Raw genomic sequence first — 18,574 nt, 5'->3', positions numbered from 1 at the left:
CGCTCGTTTGCAAGCCATGATGTCTCTTTCTCACGGGCGGGCCAAATTCTCTGGGCGGGCAAAGCAGAGAAAGGGGAGGTAACCTTTCCCCTTCTGACGTCATAATGGGGAGATTCCAGATTGGCCCATCTGAGCTTTCATTTTCTCAAAGGCAGAGCAGGATACCCAGGGCTCGGTTTACACCTATCGCCATTTCTAGTCACTGGGGGACCATAGGCAGGCTGGGGGAACTCATATTAATGTTAAAAAAACCTCATAAAGTGAAATTGTCATGCCATGGGACCTTTAAAATGTGCACAGATGAAAAACAAAGTCTTTGGCGATTAGACCCATCGTGACGTCAGCATGATGGAGGGATAGAGAAGCCGTGAGTAGAATTAGATAGCAAGGAGAAGTGTCTGAATCTGATTGGTGTAGCAGAAGAGTAAACGCACCTTAATTAAGATGGTAGGCACTAAGAGAGGGTTTGTGAAGTAAGATAGTCTTCCTGGTAAAACTTACGCTAAGCTTCATTGCACATTTTAACATTTCCAAATAATCAGCAAAATCAAATTCAAATCAACGCAAATCTCTACTCCTGTTATGCGAAAACTTGAAAACTAGAAACTAAAACAGTTAATCCAACTGAATTGACACATTATTTCGCTTCATATTCAATCTGACATAGTCTTAAGCTTAGTCATTTTCTAGTGATCTAACCATTCAACAGCAAGGTACCAGACACCTACAATATGTGAATCACTGAAAAAATCTTCAAAGTCTGGAACATTCTGAAACATTAAGCTAGCTTCACAGACAACTTTCATTATAGTAAGCTAACAGTGTTCTTAATACCAGATATTTTTATCATGCTAAAATGCTAATGATGGGTATCCTGTAGAGCTCAACTGAAGTATTGGACAAGGGAAAAGCTTTTTTTAAGATTTATTCTTTGTGGGCGATAAATAGACTTTTTTTTGGCATTTAAGGCCTTTATTTGATAGGACAGCTTAAACATGAAAGGGAAGAGAGATGGGCAATGACATGCAGCAAAGGGCTGCAGGTTAGATTTGAAGCCATGGCAACTGCGCATGGACGGAGCCTCTGCTGGGGGTGCATGCTCTACCAGGTGAGCTATTCAGGTGCCCCGACCAAAAACTTAACATCACTTAATGTGATGGCAGTCACTCCAATAATTATCTGATATAGATATATCACTCTGGTCCAATGTATTAGCCAATGAATTGGCCAACCAAAATTGCAGTCCTGAGAATCACGCCTCTACTGCGGCTGAAAAAACATCTGCAGAATAAAATGTGTCATTTATCTTTCATGAACATCACTGTACAACTGATGAATTACTTCCCAATGGATCAGCAACCTCCATCAGATGCATTAGGGCTTTTTAATCAGTCTGTTGAGCAATTGCAGCAACATTAGACACTTAAACTGTCTAGTGATGATTTAAGTGTTTTTGGGAAGACCTTGCCAGAGCAGACATTTTAATATTTGCATGGGTACAAGATAATTACCCATAATCAATGAGATAACCAACAAGCACAATACAATAGATTCTGGTGCAGCGAATTGTGAAGCACTACATCAGAAGAATTTAAAACTACATGTACTTCATGTATTATTTTAGCCTCGTTTTACAGTATAACCTCAAACATAGTGTATATATCTTACATATTGAATCTACACTAACATATAACTGAGAGCATACATGTAATTTATATGCAGCCAAACAGTTTGAGTGCAATGCTTTGCTTCCATTAAATCGCTCTGGAGTGTAACCAAATCAGCAAAAACATGCAGTGAAGGATTAGGCATTGTGTCAGTTATTGCTACGTATGCATCCATGTATCCATCAAATCCAATCCTCACGCTGATGATGTTTAAACAAATCAGTGACATCCATCATCTCCAATAAGAGTGTAAGACCCTCATTAGCTGTCCGAACACATGCTTGAGTAGATAAGAAACTGTGTGTCTGACGGGCCAGCTCTGACAGACCAGATTATTTTCAAATGTCGAATTGTTTAAAATAGCAGATTGGGAAACCACATCATCCTCAAAGTGTGTTTGCTTAGTGTGCATAAAGTAGGACACTTAAACAGCTGAATGCAAATTTAGAGGAAATGCAACATTAACACACAGTGTTAGAAAAATCGGATTACAAAAATCTTGAGGGAAGTATATGTGCAAGCAAAGAACCTGTAAATGATTTATCACTTTAGATCACTCAGCATTACTTGGGGAGAGTGGTATTCTGCGCAAAATCTATGAGGTGTAACAAATAAAACGTTTAATAGCAGGAATCATGTTATTGATCAATTAATTAATTCATTTCATTTATTATACAGGAAAGGACTAAAAGTAACATTAAGTTACAGTTTAAATGGGCCTGACTCAGTTTAAAAACTGGTTTCCAGCAGGTTCCTGTTCTGCAGAAACATAGAACATAGAACACAGTTACGGCACATGAAGACAGAAACACTTGTACAGGACATTAGCATGGGCTAGACAGATACAGACAACTACAACAACGACAGACAGTGCAAACAAGACTTGGACAATACATGAACAATCAATGAGTGCAAGTGTAACTGTTGACAAGGAACAGTTTGTATACCTTTTTGAAATATGTGATGGTAGTGTTCTGATGTGATGGGAAATGTCATTCCAAATTTTGGTGTATGTATGAAAAAAGGATATCTGACCATAGTTGTTTTTGTATGGGGGGGACTGGAATGAATGCCTGTGAAACTGACCTAGTGAGGCGTACTGGTCTCATATTGTGTGTCGGAAGAAGTGCAGCAAGTGTTAGTGAAGTGCTATTTTGAATCTGAAAATAAAATGCAATAGCGTGGCTGTTTATGTAGTTCTGGTAAGTCAGAGCATTTGAGCGTGTGAGTGCAATGCAATGGTGAGACCACTTTGGAAGATTACTGTGGATCTTGAGACCTCGATTGTATCGTCGTGCTATTGGTTCAGTAATTTCCTTAGTGGTAAGAGACCAGATTGGAAGACAGTAGGACATTGTTGAAAACAGAATTGCATGTAGGTAGGTTTCAGAAACAGAAAAGGAAAGATATGATCTAATCTTGTTATACACATAAAGTTTCTGATTCAACTTTTTTGTTAAGTTAGAAATGTGTTCCCGGTATGTAAGGTGTGAATCAAGTAGCACACCAGTATATTTGTAAGTCTTTGTGACGACAAGATCTTGGTTTGCAAAGGTAATAGAATCAGTGAAATAAATATTTTTTCTGGGTGAGTGAATACCTACATTCAGTTTTCTTTACATTGATGGTCAAGTGGTTCTTTTTCAACCAGTCATGTAACTGAGGATCAGATTAATAATGGATTAATAATTACCCCTATTTAATAGAAAAACCTTACTACTAAGGGGAACTGAACATTATGGATCTGTGAATGAAACGAGACATCATAAGAACATTATTTGCCACATTTTTGTTTGGCCTGTCAGTTGATTTCACGTTAATTAATTAATTATTAATTAATAACCAAATGATTGATTGACTGAAAGGATTTGAAATGGGCACTGGGACAGGGCTTAGAATTTAGCCTGGGGCTCATTATTCAATCAATGATTTGTACTGGATGTCTGTTTTTTAAAAGAAGAGGGCTTTGGTTCACGAGAAACTGATCATACCCATTTTAATAAAAAAATAGCTTTCTCTGCAAATGCACATTGACTTTTGGATGCATTCAATTCAATTTACTTACACCTACATCTGTTTAGAATTCTGTGCTGGTTGAGTTATATCTTAAATGTGGGTGGTCATGTTGATTAGCTACTTACTGGTGCAGAAAACACTTGCAGTTATGACTCCCTGTGCCTATGCATACTGTATATATAGTGCGTAGGCTTGCGTGTGTTTTTAGCCATGCTAGTAACTTGGCTTTAGGATTTGAAATGTCGGTTGGTCAATCCACCACTTTTTCCAGGTTGAAATATCGCAAAAATTATTAAAGTCCCAGTGAGAGAGCATCTTTAGGTTCTGTACGGTGGCATATTTCCTAGTAAACCAGAATATTTAAGTGGTAAATTTAATCCATTTCATCTCGACTTTAAAGCTTTAGTGCGTAACTTTTTTATAATAATGAACGTCCGTTACATTCAAGCCATTGCCAAATGAGTTGCTACAAAGCTAATAAAGACTATCAGCTCCACACAACTCTCTGTATTTCTCAGTATGGCTGTGTTTAGAAATTGGTGTCGTCCGGCGACTTTTGTGCGCAGAAACTCAAGTGAAGATAATGACCTCTCTTGTTAAAGACTACACTTTAAAGATTAGACTTTAAAGCTATAGTGCCTGCATAGTTTCTGTCGCCGCCATGAGGAATTCTAAGTAATGACAACAAAACTTTCGCCATGTCCACAGGATACAAGCCTTCCGTGAAGAGGACACAGAGGATTAAAAAAACATGATGGACTCTTCAGAAGTGATAATAATCTTCACTTGAATTTAGCGAAAGTCGGCGGACAACATAATATTCTGAACATAACCATACTGAGAAATACAGAGAGAGAGCCTTAATAAGCTTTGTATCAACCAACTAATTTGGCAATGGCTTGAATGTAACGGACGTTCATTAAGCTGTAAAGATTGCTATGAATAGATAGACGTTCATGGTCCATGGAGGATGAAGCCTAATGAATTTGGGGATCCTCTAACTTTTCCTCTGGTGCCACCATAAAGGTATGTGGTTTTGAGAGAAATGTTTCAGCAACCACAAAATACCTAAGCAAATATGTTTAGTGCTTATTATTATTATTATTATTATTATTATTATTATTATTATTATTATTATTATTATTATTATTATTATTTATTTGCTCATTAGCTTACACTCAAACTAAGATGATTAACATGAAACACATAGCATTTCTATTGAGAGAATGCTGGCATTTTTATGTTAGCATACATTTATCATTTATCAACATTAGATTTCTAGTAACATGGCATGTTTGCTCTACCACAAGCCACGTTACTAGAAATCAAAGTAATTTTCCCAATGAGTCTGTACTGTGGAGAATTATTGGGAAAAGTACTTTGATTCAGACCAGTGTGAAACTTGGTACTAGTTGCATATCATTTTAATAAGCCTATCAAAGACACACCACATCTTTCTTATGCAATATTGATAAAAGATTTTACCAATTTTATATGATTTCAAAACTCTTACAAACTTTTTTTCCCTCATGCCAATGTGTCATCATCTTAATGAAAGGCTATTTCTAAGTATTGCTCTCTATTGCAGTTAACTCTATCAAAGACTGAAGTGTTTTGTAAACATACAGATAAAGAAATCTCTCTTTTCAATCGTAGATGATCATAACGGTTTTTGGCCTTTGAGCCCAACAGCAATACATCTGGTTCTTCTTTGTACTGTATTCATATAGCAAAGTATAATTGGACTCGCGTGTACAGAAACAACATAATTTGGCCTGATGTGATCACTGTTTGGCTGCTGCCATTCTTGTGTATGTGGGCTTAGCATGTGCAAAATGCTTAATTATTGATAGCAGTTTGAAAGTTGTTCAATAATTGATTTGATCCTGCTGATTTAACATCTTAAGGATATGCTGGTATTGTGGGGCTTTTCAGAGATGTTGAAAGTTATCCCATAAGGGGCATATAATGCAAAAGAGTTTGTTCCACACAATGGCTTTGATTCATTATGAATAAGAAGGGAACTTTGCATGTACGTAGCTTGACACAAATAACTACTTTTTATATCAAGATTTGATGTTCAAATTCCTGTTATCAAACAGCAAATTGTTTCATTATAACTTTTAATAGAATTAAGAAATAATTAAAAAGAGCTATGTGATATATCTTTTCTGACTCTTCTTGTTTATTGAATGCATGTTTACAACAAGCTTCCTGCAGTGAAACACTGGAGCGACAGCCTTTTGGGGTTTTGCTTTGATTCATCTCTGGAAAGTGTTGGGGTAATTAATGTAATGTCGCTGCTGGTGATGCATTGTTTATCTTTGTCCTCCACCTTTGTGTGCATCAGTGCTTCTGACAAGATTGTGACATGTGGTTAAATCCTCATTTAAATGTGGAAAGCGTCTGCGCACTGGTCCAAAGATAACACACAGACACAGCAAAGGCATTATCACTTAATGGTATTTCAATTTCCTTTCTTGTTTTACAAGAGACCACAATCCAAACATGCCGCATTTTGGCAAAATAGTATTTATGATGGCGTGTAAACAGAAGCTAAATTCTGCTATTGAGCCCTGACTGGAGCTTGGCATTTATTCATTGGATTTGACTTCAACGCACTCTTCAGTTTGTTTAAATTAAATGCATTTATTTCCACAGGACAGATGAAGACATGAAAGGGGGAATAACATGGAGCAAAGGGCCCCAGGTCAGAGTTGAACCCACGGCCGCTGCGTCGAGGACTAAACCTCTATGTGTGCCTGCTCTACCAACTGAGCTTACCGTCCATGTCCCAAAGAGGTTTTGCACTGACAGTACATGTTAAAGTCTTGGTTCTGGATTCTATATTTTTATTTTATTGACAGATATTGATAGAATTGAATGAGATTATTGTATAAATTCTGTTTCATAGGATTATACAGTAAAGATTCTTGCAAACTATACAGCAGGGAAGGGGTGTATTGTTGTAATAAAAGCCTATTCATCATCATATAATACCATCTGTGTTGGCCAGGTTGTCTGGCTGATTTTTCAAAGCCAGCCACACCATCTTCTGATATGAATTGATTATTTATTTATGGATTATTATTAATTCATGGATTATCAGTAACGTAAAACAAAACTACCTCTTCTGTACCTTCATTTTAAGAAAGTAGATTGTGCATGTTTGGTCGCATGCCCATAATTGTATCACTAATATTTGGAATTGCATGTATTATGCACAATGCACTGATACAAAAACCGTACGTCATACTAGACATGGACATAGACTATACAGAGACATGTTTTGAATTTTATCTGTACACCTGACCAAATCACTTTAAGAGGTCCAATCACAGTGATTTGTTCATCCCCTCTCTGAAATGTCCGGGAATAAAGCATATATAGGTGCTTTCTCTGCAACTCAACAGTGACCATACAGTAAAACTTATCAGTAAAAACACTGTGGTTCCTTTGACAGCTGTGACATTTTAAACTAACTACTAACTAACTAATAAAAGCATCAACTCAAACCATTAAGTAGGTCAAGAGGAAAAATATCTTCCAGTAAATAAATATATATTTCACATTTAACGCAATCCCAAAGGGTGAATATTCTCTTTGTTTGTATATTTAGACAGATGCCACGGTAAACTGCTTAACACATTTGCTTGAGGGCCACTGAGGAGCTATCGATGCTGCTTTGAAATTCTGGCAGGTAATACCTGATTCTGTAAATTTTACCTCAAACTAGAAACCCCAAGTCCATCATAGGGAGAGCCACTGTAGTTTGCCTTGCCTCACTACTTTCTCCTCTGTCACATCAGTAGCAGTATTTGGTTTGACCAAGTAAATTATGTTTGCCCACTGAGGGGCCTGATTTATAATGATGCACTTTGAAGTTTAGAAGCATTGGGCAGGCCACAAGCATAAAGAGGTGCTTTTTATGTGTGTGTGTGTGTGTGTGTGTGTGTGTGTGTGTGTGTGTGTGTGTGTGTGTGTGTGTGTGTGTGTGTGTGTGTGTGTGTGTGTCTCTCATTGACTATTGTGTGTACAGTGTGTGCGTGTGTGTGAGAGAGAGAGAGAGAGAGAGAGAGAGAGAGAGAGAGAAGAGAGTATTTGTATTGTAGTCTTTTTATTTTGTTTATATTCTTTTTAAATGAAAATGTATTTTTAAATGTAGTTGTGACATACATATTAATGACAAACAAGTATATTAGCTAGATTTGATAGCAAACGCTAGTATGATATATATACCTAAATATAATAGTTTACGACGTAAAACGACGTAAGCTTTACGTTGTTTTCACCTGTCTATGGTTTTCACCCTTTTTGTCCCATTTGTTTACCGTAGTTAAAGCCCAGTCTTCGGTTGCTTAGTAACGCTCTCTAACTACAAACACGGATGGTGGGAGAATTTGGAGAATTTCCGTCGACACTGGGTTAACGTTTACGTGGTTGTTAAAGAAACTAATAAGTGGCATATTTACCTTAACACCACATTTAACGTACGGACGTCTAACTTTTCTAACGGTTTAACAATGTTGCATTCTTGTTGACACCTGTACAGTTTAAATGGGGTAACGTTAGCGCTAACATTGCCGTTTAAACTGTCTGTCGTAGCTAGCTAATTAACTTTAATTTTACGGTAACGTTAGCTAACATACACAACTAATTTTTAGCTTAAACGTATTAGCTAACGTTAACTTTCTCCTGTCATGGACCTGGATATTCGCCAGTATCTCACCAAGGCAAAGGAACAACAAGGTTTGTAGCTAGCTACGTGTTAACGTTATTTAGGTCAATTCAGGAGCAATTAACGTTAACCTACAGTTTTAACGAGTTGGGAAAGTATGCCTTTCACTGTGTTTAACGTCATGTAACGTTTATTTATGTAGACTCTGGAGCTCTGCAGTCAGCCTACCAATTAATTAAGGACATGGCAGTAGCTGGAACCAGTGGACGAACTCCTCGCATTTCCCCGGATTTGTACGTTGTTTGTGCAGAAGCAGCTCTGCAGGTGAGAGACTTAAGGAAGGGATGAGTCAGTGTGATATGTGCCTGTTGATGTAGCTAGCTAGCCAGCGTACGTTAAGAAGGGTCAAAGCAAGGATTTTAGACATAACGTTAGGTCATCATGAGTCGCAGCCCCAGGATAAAAAGCCTCTGAATCTGTTGAGTGTGTGACTATAAGGACAAGAGTACAAGAGTGCTAAAGGACGTACTGTATTTCTAAGACAGTGAGTTCCTAGTGTGTTGTTCACAACATACAGCTTTTATTGAGGGGCTGGTTTCGTCTGGTCTGTTAAAAAATGACCAAACAATTATTAATTTCAATTACGCAAGTAATACGCAACTTATAACTCTTAATACCAAAAGTGCCAATATCATAATGGCAATGCGCATTGCCATTATGATATTGGCACTTTTGCCATTTAACTCTAAACTGCACCTGACGTTTTTTTGCCAAATTCTACTGAATATTAGTTCAATAGAGGAATTAAATTACTAGTATCATCATAGACTTCTAAATGATGTCACTAGGTTCATATACAATCATGTGTAATCATGTGTGTCTTTGCGTCTCCTTTTCTATTTTTTCAGCTGGGTTGTTTGGAGATAAGCACAGTGTGTGTAAAGATGTACTTTGAAGGGAATCCGCCGGCTAATCAATTTTTGTGTCGAGCCTACCTCTGCCAGGGCCAGCTGAAGTCTCCACCGGCAACTGGGAGTGTGGTGAGGACAGTAAATTGGGCACATCTCTTCAAGGGGGTTGTGTGTATTTGTGTGTCTTTGCCAATCACACACACACACACACACACACACACACACACACACACACACACACACACACACTACTGTAGAGATATACTTTACTTATAAACACAAGAAAAGGAGATGTTCTAGCTTCGTAAAGAACTATTTTTCCACAATGTGATTCTTAAAGGTATATATAATATATAATGGTCTTTGTCTATTTACAAGTTATTCCTTGGTATTTTATCAAACTGTGGTCTTTATTGAATAGTTGGTTTGTCTGATCTTTGTATGTTTGCATGAAGTGACAAGGTCTCACTTCCCCTTTTGCATTATTTTCTATTTCAGGAAGACTTTGAAGAGGCTGTGCTTTATTTTCTTAAAGCAATTGAAATTTCAAAGCATGAACCAAGGTATGTTAGCTCTCAGAAGTGCGCTTGGCTTTGTGTCAACTGTGTCAAGAAATTTGACCCATTTATGGCATGTACAGTTTATCATCTCTGTTATTGTTTGGCATTTGCCATTATAGTGCTAATGTGCACCTCGAAAGATACACAATAAAAGTGATATATTCTCAACAGAGAGTTTTTTATTTTTTTTTAGCTATGATAGGTTATGGTGGTTCAGTCTGCTGCATACAATATATTCTGGGACATGAAGGTTTGATTTGAAAAGAACATTGTTGAAATATAACATTATTTTTCATGCTTCACCCCAGCCCCTTATTCACAGCTGGATGATATTCAGCATGTTTTCTTCTAAATTTAACAGCTGACTGGATGTATCTGTGAGCAGGACGAAAAGCATGATGAATATAGATGTAATATTATAAATTGTAAAAGATAAATTCTGTTGTTCCTTGCTCTGAAAGATGTGATAGCGGTTTAGCCTTTGAGAGCAATTAGCGCTGAATCTCTTCGCTAATGAACTCATAACCTGTCAATAAAAGAGCTCAATGAGCAATTCCAATTAACACTAAGGGGAATACATATTTAATACGTCCAGCCCAGACTAATGTGCAACACACTCTCTGGTGAATAAATTAGCAGCACTCAAATAGCCTGTTCACACACTTTCTTCTAAAATAGTGCCTTGAATTCATAAATTTTCCTCATTTTACGTAGAAAGCCGTATACATGATGCTCTCCTGAGGCTCATTGGACGATGGTTAATCCACACACACATTTGCAATTCACAGAACCTCTCCATACAGAGACACATGGTCAGAATTGAGTTGTACTAAGAGATGAAATGGCCTGCATGGGCATCATATAAATAATTCAGTGTTCTCAACATATTTTGCATGTGGTTTCTTACAGATACCACTTCATAGTGTTCAATGCCTCAGTGCTATACTTCCAGTCAGTGTATCCTCTTCTGCAGCCAGGGCGATGCCTCCACCTTGTCCCCTCCCTTAGACAGGTGGTTCAAAGTCTGGAGGAGGTGGCAGACCAGGACCACAGCTGGAGGGCTGAACTCATGATGCAAGTGACCCTGCAATGCTCTCTCAGTTCTTCTTTATGAATAAAACCAGTCCTGATTCTGTCCAGTCTCATGTTGGATTCATGGGGATGAGGCACAGGGCTAATTAACCAGCAGTCCATGTGTGACCACAGCTTTCTGGTTCCTAGTTAATGTATTGCCTTATTCTTCTTAATGGAGTGGAGAATCTTTTCTAATGTAAGCTGTTCATGTTCTCCCATGACGCTTCAGGCTCAAATGTTAGTTTATCTTTATTCAGAGGCAATATGTACCTTCCATACAGTGATGTCAGTGATACAGTTAGCCAGGGTTAGTTAATAGGATCGGGTACATTATGTCTGAAATTCATTCATTCACAGTAATAAACTGGGAACTTGGTATAGTGCTGGGGACACTGGTGTAGTAAAACTCAACATCATGATCAATGTCCATATGTTGTAGAAAATCCTAGTAATCATTGCAAAACACTGTTCTTTCACACTGAAATAGTATCAGTCTCATTTGCACTCTGTTTCTCTTCAGGCATCTTATCAAATGTCTTATGGACTGTGGGAAAATGGACGATGCTGCAGGTTTTGCCAAAGTTACAGAAGAATTCATCAAGTCACATACCCCACATCTTTACCCAAGACTCTTTACAATACTGGTAAACAACATTTTTTTTTTTTTTTTTTTTTAAAGATAATCTTTTGGCAATTTTCAGCCTTTATTTTGATAAGACAGCTGAAGACAGGAAAGAGGAGAGAATGACATGCAGCAAAGGGCCGCAGGTCGGAGTCAAACCCGGGGTCGCTGTGTCGAGGAGTAAACCTCTATATATGGGTGCCTGCTCTACCACGTGAGCTAACCGGGCGCCCAGTAAACAACATTTCTTTGTGACTTACTAAAATGATAAAGATTAAGGAATTTTGTTTATTTATTTATAAATAAACATATACATTTATTTCAGGAGTTAACATATCCATTGAAAACCATGTATGTCCAGAATGTACATGTTTCACTAAATAAGATAAGCTTTGTTCTAACCTTTGTGGCATACAGTATAACACAATTATATTTAGAGTGTTTTTTTAGCGTAAAACAGTTTTTTTGTCTGAACCCACTAAAGAGCATTCTGAGTTTTTCTTTGGTCAGAATGGGCCATTGGGGGGACACACATTAAGTGGGGGGTCTCGGGGTCTGCGCCCAGGAAGTTTTGTGCATTGACACTTCATTTCCTGCATTCTGAGAAAGTTTTATGCACACGTTTATGGTGGAAAGATCTTTATTAATGTAAAGGAAAATGGTGACAGGTGACCATTCGAAATATAAAAAATATAATGGAATGTAACACAGTGAGGGGGCTTTTACATCAGGGACCTGGGCCTGGATCCTTGTACAGTTGACCCAAAAGTCCCCTTCATTTCTTTAGTGTGAAAATAATCTGTGCCAAAGTCCACATGAAAAGGTGGTCTTACAGTTCATGCGTGCTGTTACTCCTGTACGGTTCGCCGCCGGTCCCCGGGGCAGCACGGTTACAGAAGAGTCTGGTACAACCAGCTTGAATCTGGACAGTAAAACCAAGATCCCGTTAGCGCTAGCTTCACAACCGTTGTGATTTTGAATGCCGCTGTGTATGAGACTGCTGAAATTCAAAGACGTTTGGGTGCTGGTGATTTACCGTTTCAGCACTAGCTTAAACCTCCGATATGCAGGAAAAAGCTGCCATTTAATCTATCAATGTGTCTGAATATAGTGCTAAAAATCACCAAATACAGTATCTCACAAAAGTGAGTACACCCCTCACATTTTAGTAAATATTTCATTATATCTTTTAATGGGACAACACTGAGTGTTGTATTAAGTATTAAGTTTACAGCTTGTATAACAGTGTAAATATGCAGTCCCCTCAAAATAACTCAACATAGCCATTAATGTCTAAACCGCTGGCAACAAAAGTCAGTACACCCCTATGTTAAATTCCCATAGAGGCAGGCAGATTTTTATTTTTAAAGGACAGTTATTTCATGGATCCAGGATACTATGCATCCTGATAAAGTTCCCTTGGTCTTTGGAATTAAAATGTGCCCCCATCATGACATACCCTTCACCATACCTAGAGATTGCCATGGTTTTATGTCAGTTAGCCTAATAGCTAGTTTGATTTGCATTGAGAGATGATTTTATGGAAAGTACCCCATGCCAATCTCTAGGTATGGTGAAGGGCATGTGATGGGAACTTTATCAGGATGCATAGTATCCTGGATCCATGAAATAACTGGCCTTTAAAAATAAAAATCTGCCTGCCTCTATGGGAATTTAACATAGGGGTGTACTGACTTTTGTTGCCAACGGTTTAGACATTAATGGCTGTATGTTGAGTCATTTTGAGGGGACAGCACATTTACACTGTTATACAAGCTGTAAACTTAATAATTTACATTGTAGCAAAGTGTCATTTCTTCAGTGTTGTCCCATTAAAAGATATAATGAAATATTTACTAAAATGTGAGGGGTGTACTCACCTTTGTGAGATACAGTATGTAAATACTTGGTTATCATGGGAAAGTGTTGATGTACTATTGTGACTAACACATTAAAAGTAGTTCAAGGTTCCTATATTGTCATTGTACAACACAGGGTTGCATAACGAAATGCAGATGTAGTCCCTTTATGCTACACAAGAAAAAAAAAAAAAAGTAATGTATTCCTGTGGTGCATTTTTTTTTATTTGCATCATTAGGAATGTCAACAGCAACAACAAAAACACTGGTGAAAGATTACACTTGACTAAGATGATACTTGACTAACAGCCAATACTTGCATCTTTATTACATCTCCATAGATAACCAGAGTCCTGACTTTATCTCTACTTTCACCGTGACCCTAGGTGTAACCCATTGTTAACCTGAACCTATTTATAAAATGTACCCCTTCCCTATACTGGACACCAGCTGTCGGTGGACTAATTTTCTTGCAGTTAATGGAGTTAAAAAAAATTAAGTAGACCTTTTAGTGTAAGATTTTGGGGTGATAAATAAAGATTAACTTCTAACTTTACTCTTCACTTCTTAGGTACAACACAAGCTGACAGAGAGGGATGTCCTCGTTGAAATGAGCAGCCAGTGTACTACCTTAGCAGTCATTTACAAAATACAAGAATTTAAAAAGTAAGGACATTTTCTTATTTTTTTTTTCTGCTCTGAAATTGCTGGAGGATTTGTTTACCAGAAAGCATTGTTTTTGTGCTGTCGTGATGAAAGCACATTTCATCTATCTGCAGTTAAGATGAAGAAGTTGTACTCCGACAAACATACTTCGATCGCCTTTCATTATGAAGGCAAAATAGTATTTGGAAGAAAATTCTTTATTGCTTGCTTGATTGTTTGCTTTTGTTGGTCAGAGTTTTACCATTCTGTATTTTGTACATGTACTGTAAAGTATAATTTTTGATATACTATACCATGTTTTCTTAAGCTGTAGGACCTAAAGTGGGATATTGATGCATTTTTGATCATGAAGGTTGTATGCTTTCAGCTAACGTGGAAGTGCTACAAGCAAAAAAAAAAGTTGATCCAGCCTGTGGCATCCCATAGTGATATAGAGTATTTATTAGAAGCATAACCTTTGAGATGAATCATCTCATTTTTGAGGGCATCCTTAAAACAGTTATACAAAAAACACAAAATACATTCACAGATGCACATAATACTCCCATGCCTAACTACTCGAACACCGACTGATTCCCCCCCATACGAAATACAAAAAATAATAATAGAAAATATATGCAAGTAAATACACAATAAGTTTGCATACATCCCAATTGTGCTACTATTTACAGTACACACACACATATTAAGGAGCAGAAATGTAAGACACTAAGAGAAAAAATAGAAGAAGAAAAAAGTGGGCAAGTTTATCTGGATGCCTGCCTACAGTAATGATATAGTAACATGGCTTCTTGTGTGGCATAATACAAACCCAGTCCCAGCCCCCACCCCCTTTCTGCAGGCATGTATTCAACATGTCAAAGCTCCTTATGGCTCTTCAGTTCAGCTATAAAGGTCGGCAGCATGACTCAATCTGACCCAGCCATCATCAGCATCATATAGGTTATTTTGCCTAAGGTTTATGCACTGTTCGGATGCATGCATACTTTTGGATGCTGTCTTTGTACATTATTGTACACAGACAGGTTTTTTGTGTGTTTTGTAGCAGTTTGGAAAAAATAAATGAGGATGAGCCAACAAAAGAGCAGCTTCAGCAGATTTTTCATCTTCTAATGGATTGTACCAAAGCATCTGCTACGACTGTGAACTCCAGTCCTCTTCAGAGCCCAACACCCATCCAACCAGCTGACAGGTCTGTGACCCAAAGTGTCCTAACCAAATCTCCTATCCAACAAGCTTACCTTTGTTGCTCCCTGTCCTTTTCCTAAATCTCCCACTACCACATATGAATATCCCAAGGGCATGGCTCAGATTACTGTACTAAAGTGTTGTGGATTGTATAAATTATGTTTTATCTGGGATTTGCAGAGTTGCCTTCCTCCTGGAGTTGGCTCTGCTGGCCTTGCAAGTGAAGCATCAGGAATTAGCTCATGACTGTTTGAAAGAGCTAAAGTCGGCGGGAGTGGCTGTGAGTGTCCGGTATTCTCTTGAAACCTCAGGCAGTAGCGTGGCTACGTGCTGTACAACTGTACATATTATACTGAAGAAACATACAAATGTGTGCATGGTGTTTTGACATCCCATTTTAAGTAGGCTCTTGACAATAGATGAGATTGATTAGCTGAGCTCATGTCTAAGAGCTAAAGAGGTTGATGCATTTTTGATTACTGTCAGCAATGTAGAATTTATTTTATAGAAAGGTGTGTAGTATTTTCAAAAATGTGCCACTTTTCTCTCATAAGTGAAATTATGACATAATTAGAAACATTGCATGTTCTGGGTTATACTATTTATTTCTTGTCTTTTAGATTTAGATTCATAATACTGGGTGAACTGCTGCTAAAAATGTTGTTCATTTTGCACAATGACAATGAATCTTCTGATTCTGATTCTGAAGAACTTTTGGCATAAAATATGCCTACTTAGTTGTAAATGTGTCATCCTCTCTTGCATGCATTGCTGAACGCTGACTCTTGAAATGCCATGTATATGTCATTGTCTTTTTAGAGTATTGGCCAACGCATAATAATGGAATGTATCAACTGTGAGAATAACCTCCTGAAGAGAGAGGCAAAGATGAACGACTATTCCAAATCCAGCGTGGAGGTGCTCAATCAGTCTGAATTATGAGCAATGTGTTTCTGCCGCATGTTATGCAGGCAGTGGACCCTTTGGCAAAGTCTTGATTAACTGTTCAATAATATTTTCTGTAATCACATTCTTTGTTTAAAAGCAGTAAATCCAGAAATCTTTTTTCACTTGAATTGGTGTCCCTGCCTTTAGAACTGCTAACCCATCTAGAAGCGCTTCATCAGTTATTGTTTCAGTGAAGAAGTTTAATTATCATATATTTCACCCCAATATATCTTCAAGAATGTTTCCTCTCTGACAAGAAAAAAAAAAGTTGAAGGAAGTAGGACCATGTCATCTCATTTTGTACATATTATTTTGTTGTGAAAACTGTCACATTTAAAAAATTGGCACCACCTACTCAATCCAATTCAATCCAAGTATACTTGCCAAATGATAGAAGTGTTTTGCTGTCTTTGCCACAGGAGAGACTTTGAATCTGTAGTTGTTATCCCACAGGCCCGGCTGAAGGATATTAGCAAGCTGGATCAGTGGCTGCAGACTGCAGTGAGGGAGGGGGACCCTCAGGCCATGCAGACAGTGTGTGCTACCCAGTGGAGCCTCTGTCTGCCCCTCTTGCAGCACAACCTCAGGAAACGTATCAAGACACCTCTGCTCAGGGTGGCCCAAGTAATGGAAGACATGCAAAGGTTTCCAGCTTCTTTAAATTCATCATGATACTTTGTTATGTGTGAATGTCTCGGTGCTTTTCCATTTTTTTTATTGTTGTTTGCACTTCACTGGACATATGTTTGGCTATGCTCTGTAGCTTAGTTTATCAAAAAAGTGGCTATTTTACAGTCAGACATCAAACAGCATGGTATTGTGTGTGTGTTATATTTTAGCTCAACTTATGCAACCTGTGCATTAGATGCAATAATGTATAGTTTTCATAATCTTCCTTGGTTTTTGAGTTAATGCAGAGTCTGAGTGTAATTTATAGCTTCTTTTCAAAAGTGCAGTAATAGTTTGACATTTGGATCAAGAGAAATGCTAATATGAGGATTTATTGTAAGGCTTTCATTTTGTCAAGTTTCTTCTCTGTTGTATTTTGTTACAATTACTGAAAGCCAAACTTTAGGTATTTTTCCAGATGACATAAGTACATGTCATTACTATCTCCCTATTTTAAATTATGTTATGAGACCTACATATTTGTATTCATTTTTAATGTATTAGTTTATGGTGGAAGCGTTTGTTGACTATTTTCACAGTATGTTGCTGGAGATGCGCTGTCAAGTCCACTCAGAGCTGGCAGTTATTGAAGAGGAGGACGGGTGCCTTGAGGCTTCTTTGACTCACCTTCAGAAAGCTATGCTGCTGGATAACGGGACACAACGAGAACGCCTGTCATCTGCTTTCCGCCTCCTGCAGCTCAGAGGGACCCTCTACCAAACGCCCACCCGGACCGAGGACAAAGCCGCTATGCTTATGCAGCAGGTTGTCAGCCCATCTGTGTCAGACAGTTCTTAAAAACTTAACAAGTCAAGACTTTTACGCATACACATACTTGGCTTATCAACAGCAATCATACATAGGTACAGTGAAGGAGAATAGCATCCTTTTCCCCAGAACTTAGCTGTTGCAAGATTTTTGGGGTTTAAAGTCAAATCATTTTAACAATTAACTCACATGCAGTGTGCAGGTTCAATGAGACAAGAGTAAGTGTAATTTGTACGCCATAAGATATACATTCAGTTTTTTTGTGTATGGCGTTGGACTTGAAGTCACAGGGGTGACATAGAGTGTGCCTACTTAGAGTATTTAAGCCATGGCAACAGGTATTTCTGATCTAACCCTTCCTTCTCTTTCTCAGGCCAGAGACATGCAGCCCCAAGAAAGGACAGACATTCGTCCCATCCTGGTTGCTGTGGGTCTCCTTTTGGCCCCTGATGATTTCCAGATGGTGCTGGATGCTGACAACACCTCCAAAAGTACAGATTTCTCTTCTTTGCTTTCAGTTTTCACTAAGACCCAATATCATTTTCTTAAGGCATTTCCTTTTTGCAAGATTGTTGGGATAGCTTGAAACACACATCCATATTTACTCAGCTTTTTCCACCTTGTATCTGCACCTGCAATCACACTTTTGATTTAGTTTACTGGCCTGGAAGCATATACCCGAGATACCTCTTATCTGGGTAAAAGTGCACATTTCTCCTTTATGCAAATACATTTAAGGGAGGAACAAGAACATATGATAAGTATCTGACTACTCTATGGCATCAAACTATGTTTGGGCAAGCACTGGTGTTTTTGTGCTCATTATACTTGAACTTAACATTTGGTCAACTGTAAAATTACTTTAGGCTTCTAATCTTATGGTGTACATTTTACGGTGTACATTTTCTCCACCTGCTCTGTTTTAAGCTTCTGTTGAAGCAGCTGCTC

At 38.0% G+C, this 18,574-nt stretch overlaps 1 protein-coding gene across 6 annotated transcripts in view; it reads left to right on the top strand.

Annotated features, from left to right (window-relative positions):
- The first annotated feature begins 8,030 nt into the window (after positions 1-8,030).
- Positions 8,031-18,574, top strand: part of cfap46 (cilia and flagella associated protein 46) — a 69,553-nt gene continuing 59,009 nt past the window's right edge. For 5 of the 6 annotated variants that reach the window (XM_028603723.1, XM_028603722.1, XM_028603721.1 and 2 more), the window contains exons 1-13: positions 8,031-8,432; positions 8,564-8,685; positions 9,270-9,401; positions 9,771-9,835; positions 10,742-10,906; positions 11,427-11,550; positions 13,959-14,053; positions 15,075-15,245; positions 15,422-15,521; positions 16,061-16,159; positions 16,643-16,833; positions 17,398-17,623; positions 18,000-18,117. In XM_028603723.1, coding sequence (XP_028459524.1) covers positions 8,384-8,432; positions 8,564-8,685; positions 9,270-9,401; positions 9,771-9,835; positions 10,742-10,906; positions 11,427-11,550; positions 13,959-14,053; positions 15,075-15,245; positions 15,422-15,521; positions 16,061-16,159; positions 16,643-16,833; positions 17,398-17,623; positions 18,000-18,117 — 1,657 coding nt within the window. In that variant the 5' untranslated portion in view covers positions 8,031-8,383. The remainder of the gene's footprint in view (positions 8,433-8,563; positions 8,686-9,269; positions 9,402-9,770; positions 9,836-10,741; positions 10,907-11,426; positions 11,551-13,958; positions 14,054-15,074; positions 15,246-15,421; positions 15,522-16,060; positions 16,160-16,642; positions 16,834-17,397; positions 17,624-17,999; positions 18,118-18,574) is intronic. The other variant, XM_028603724.1, reaches the window with a different exon arrangement.

Source organism: Perca flavescens, chromosome 17 (genome assembly GCF_004354835.1).
Source record: "Perca flavescens isolate YP-PL-M2 chromosome 17, PFLA_1.0, whole genome shotgun sequence".
Classification (NCBI taxonomy): Eukaryota; Metazoa; Chordata; class Actinopteri; order Perciformes; family Percidae; genus Perca; species Perca flavescens.
The sequence above is the reverse complement of the archived record's forward strand: the minus strand, read 5'-3'. Positions and strand labels throughout refer to the sequence as shown.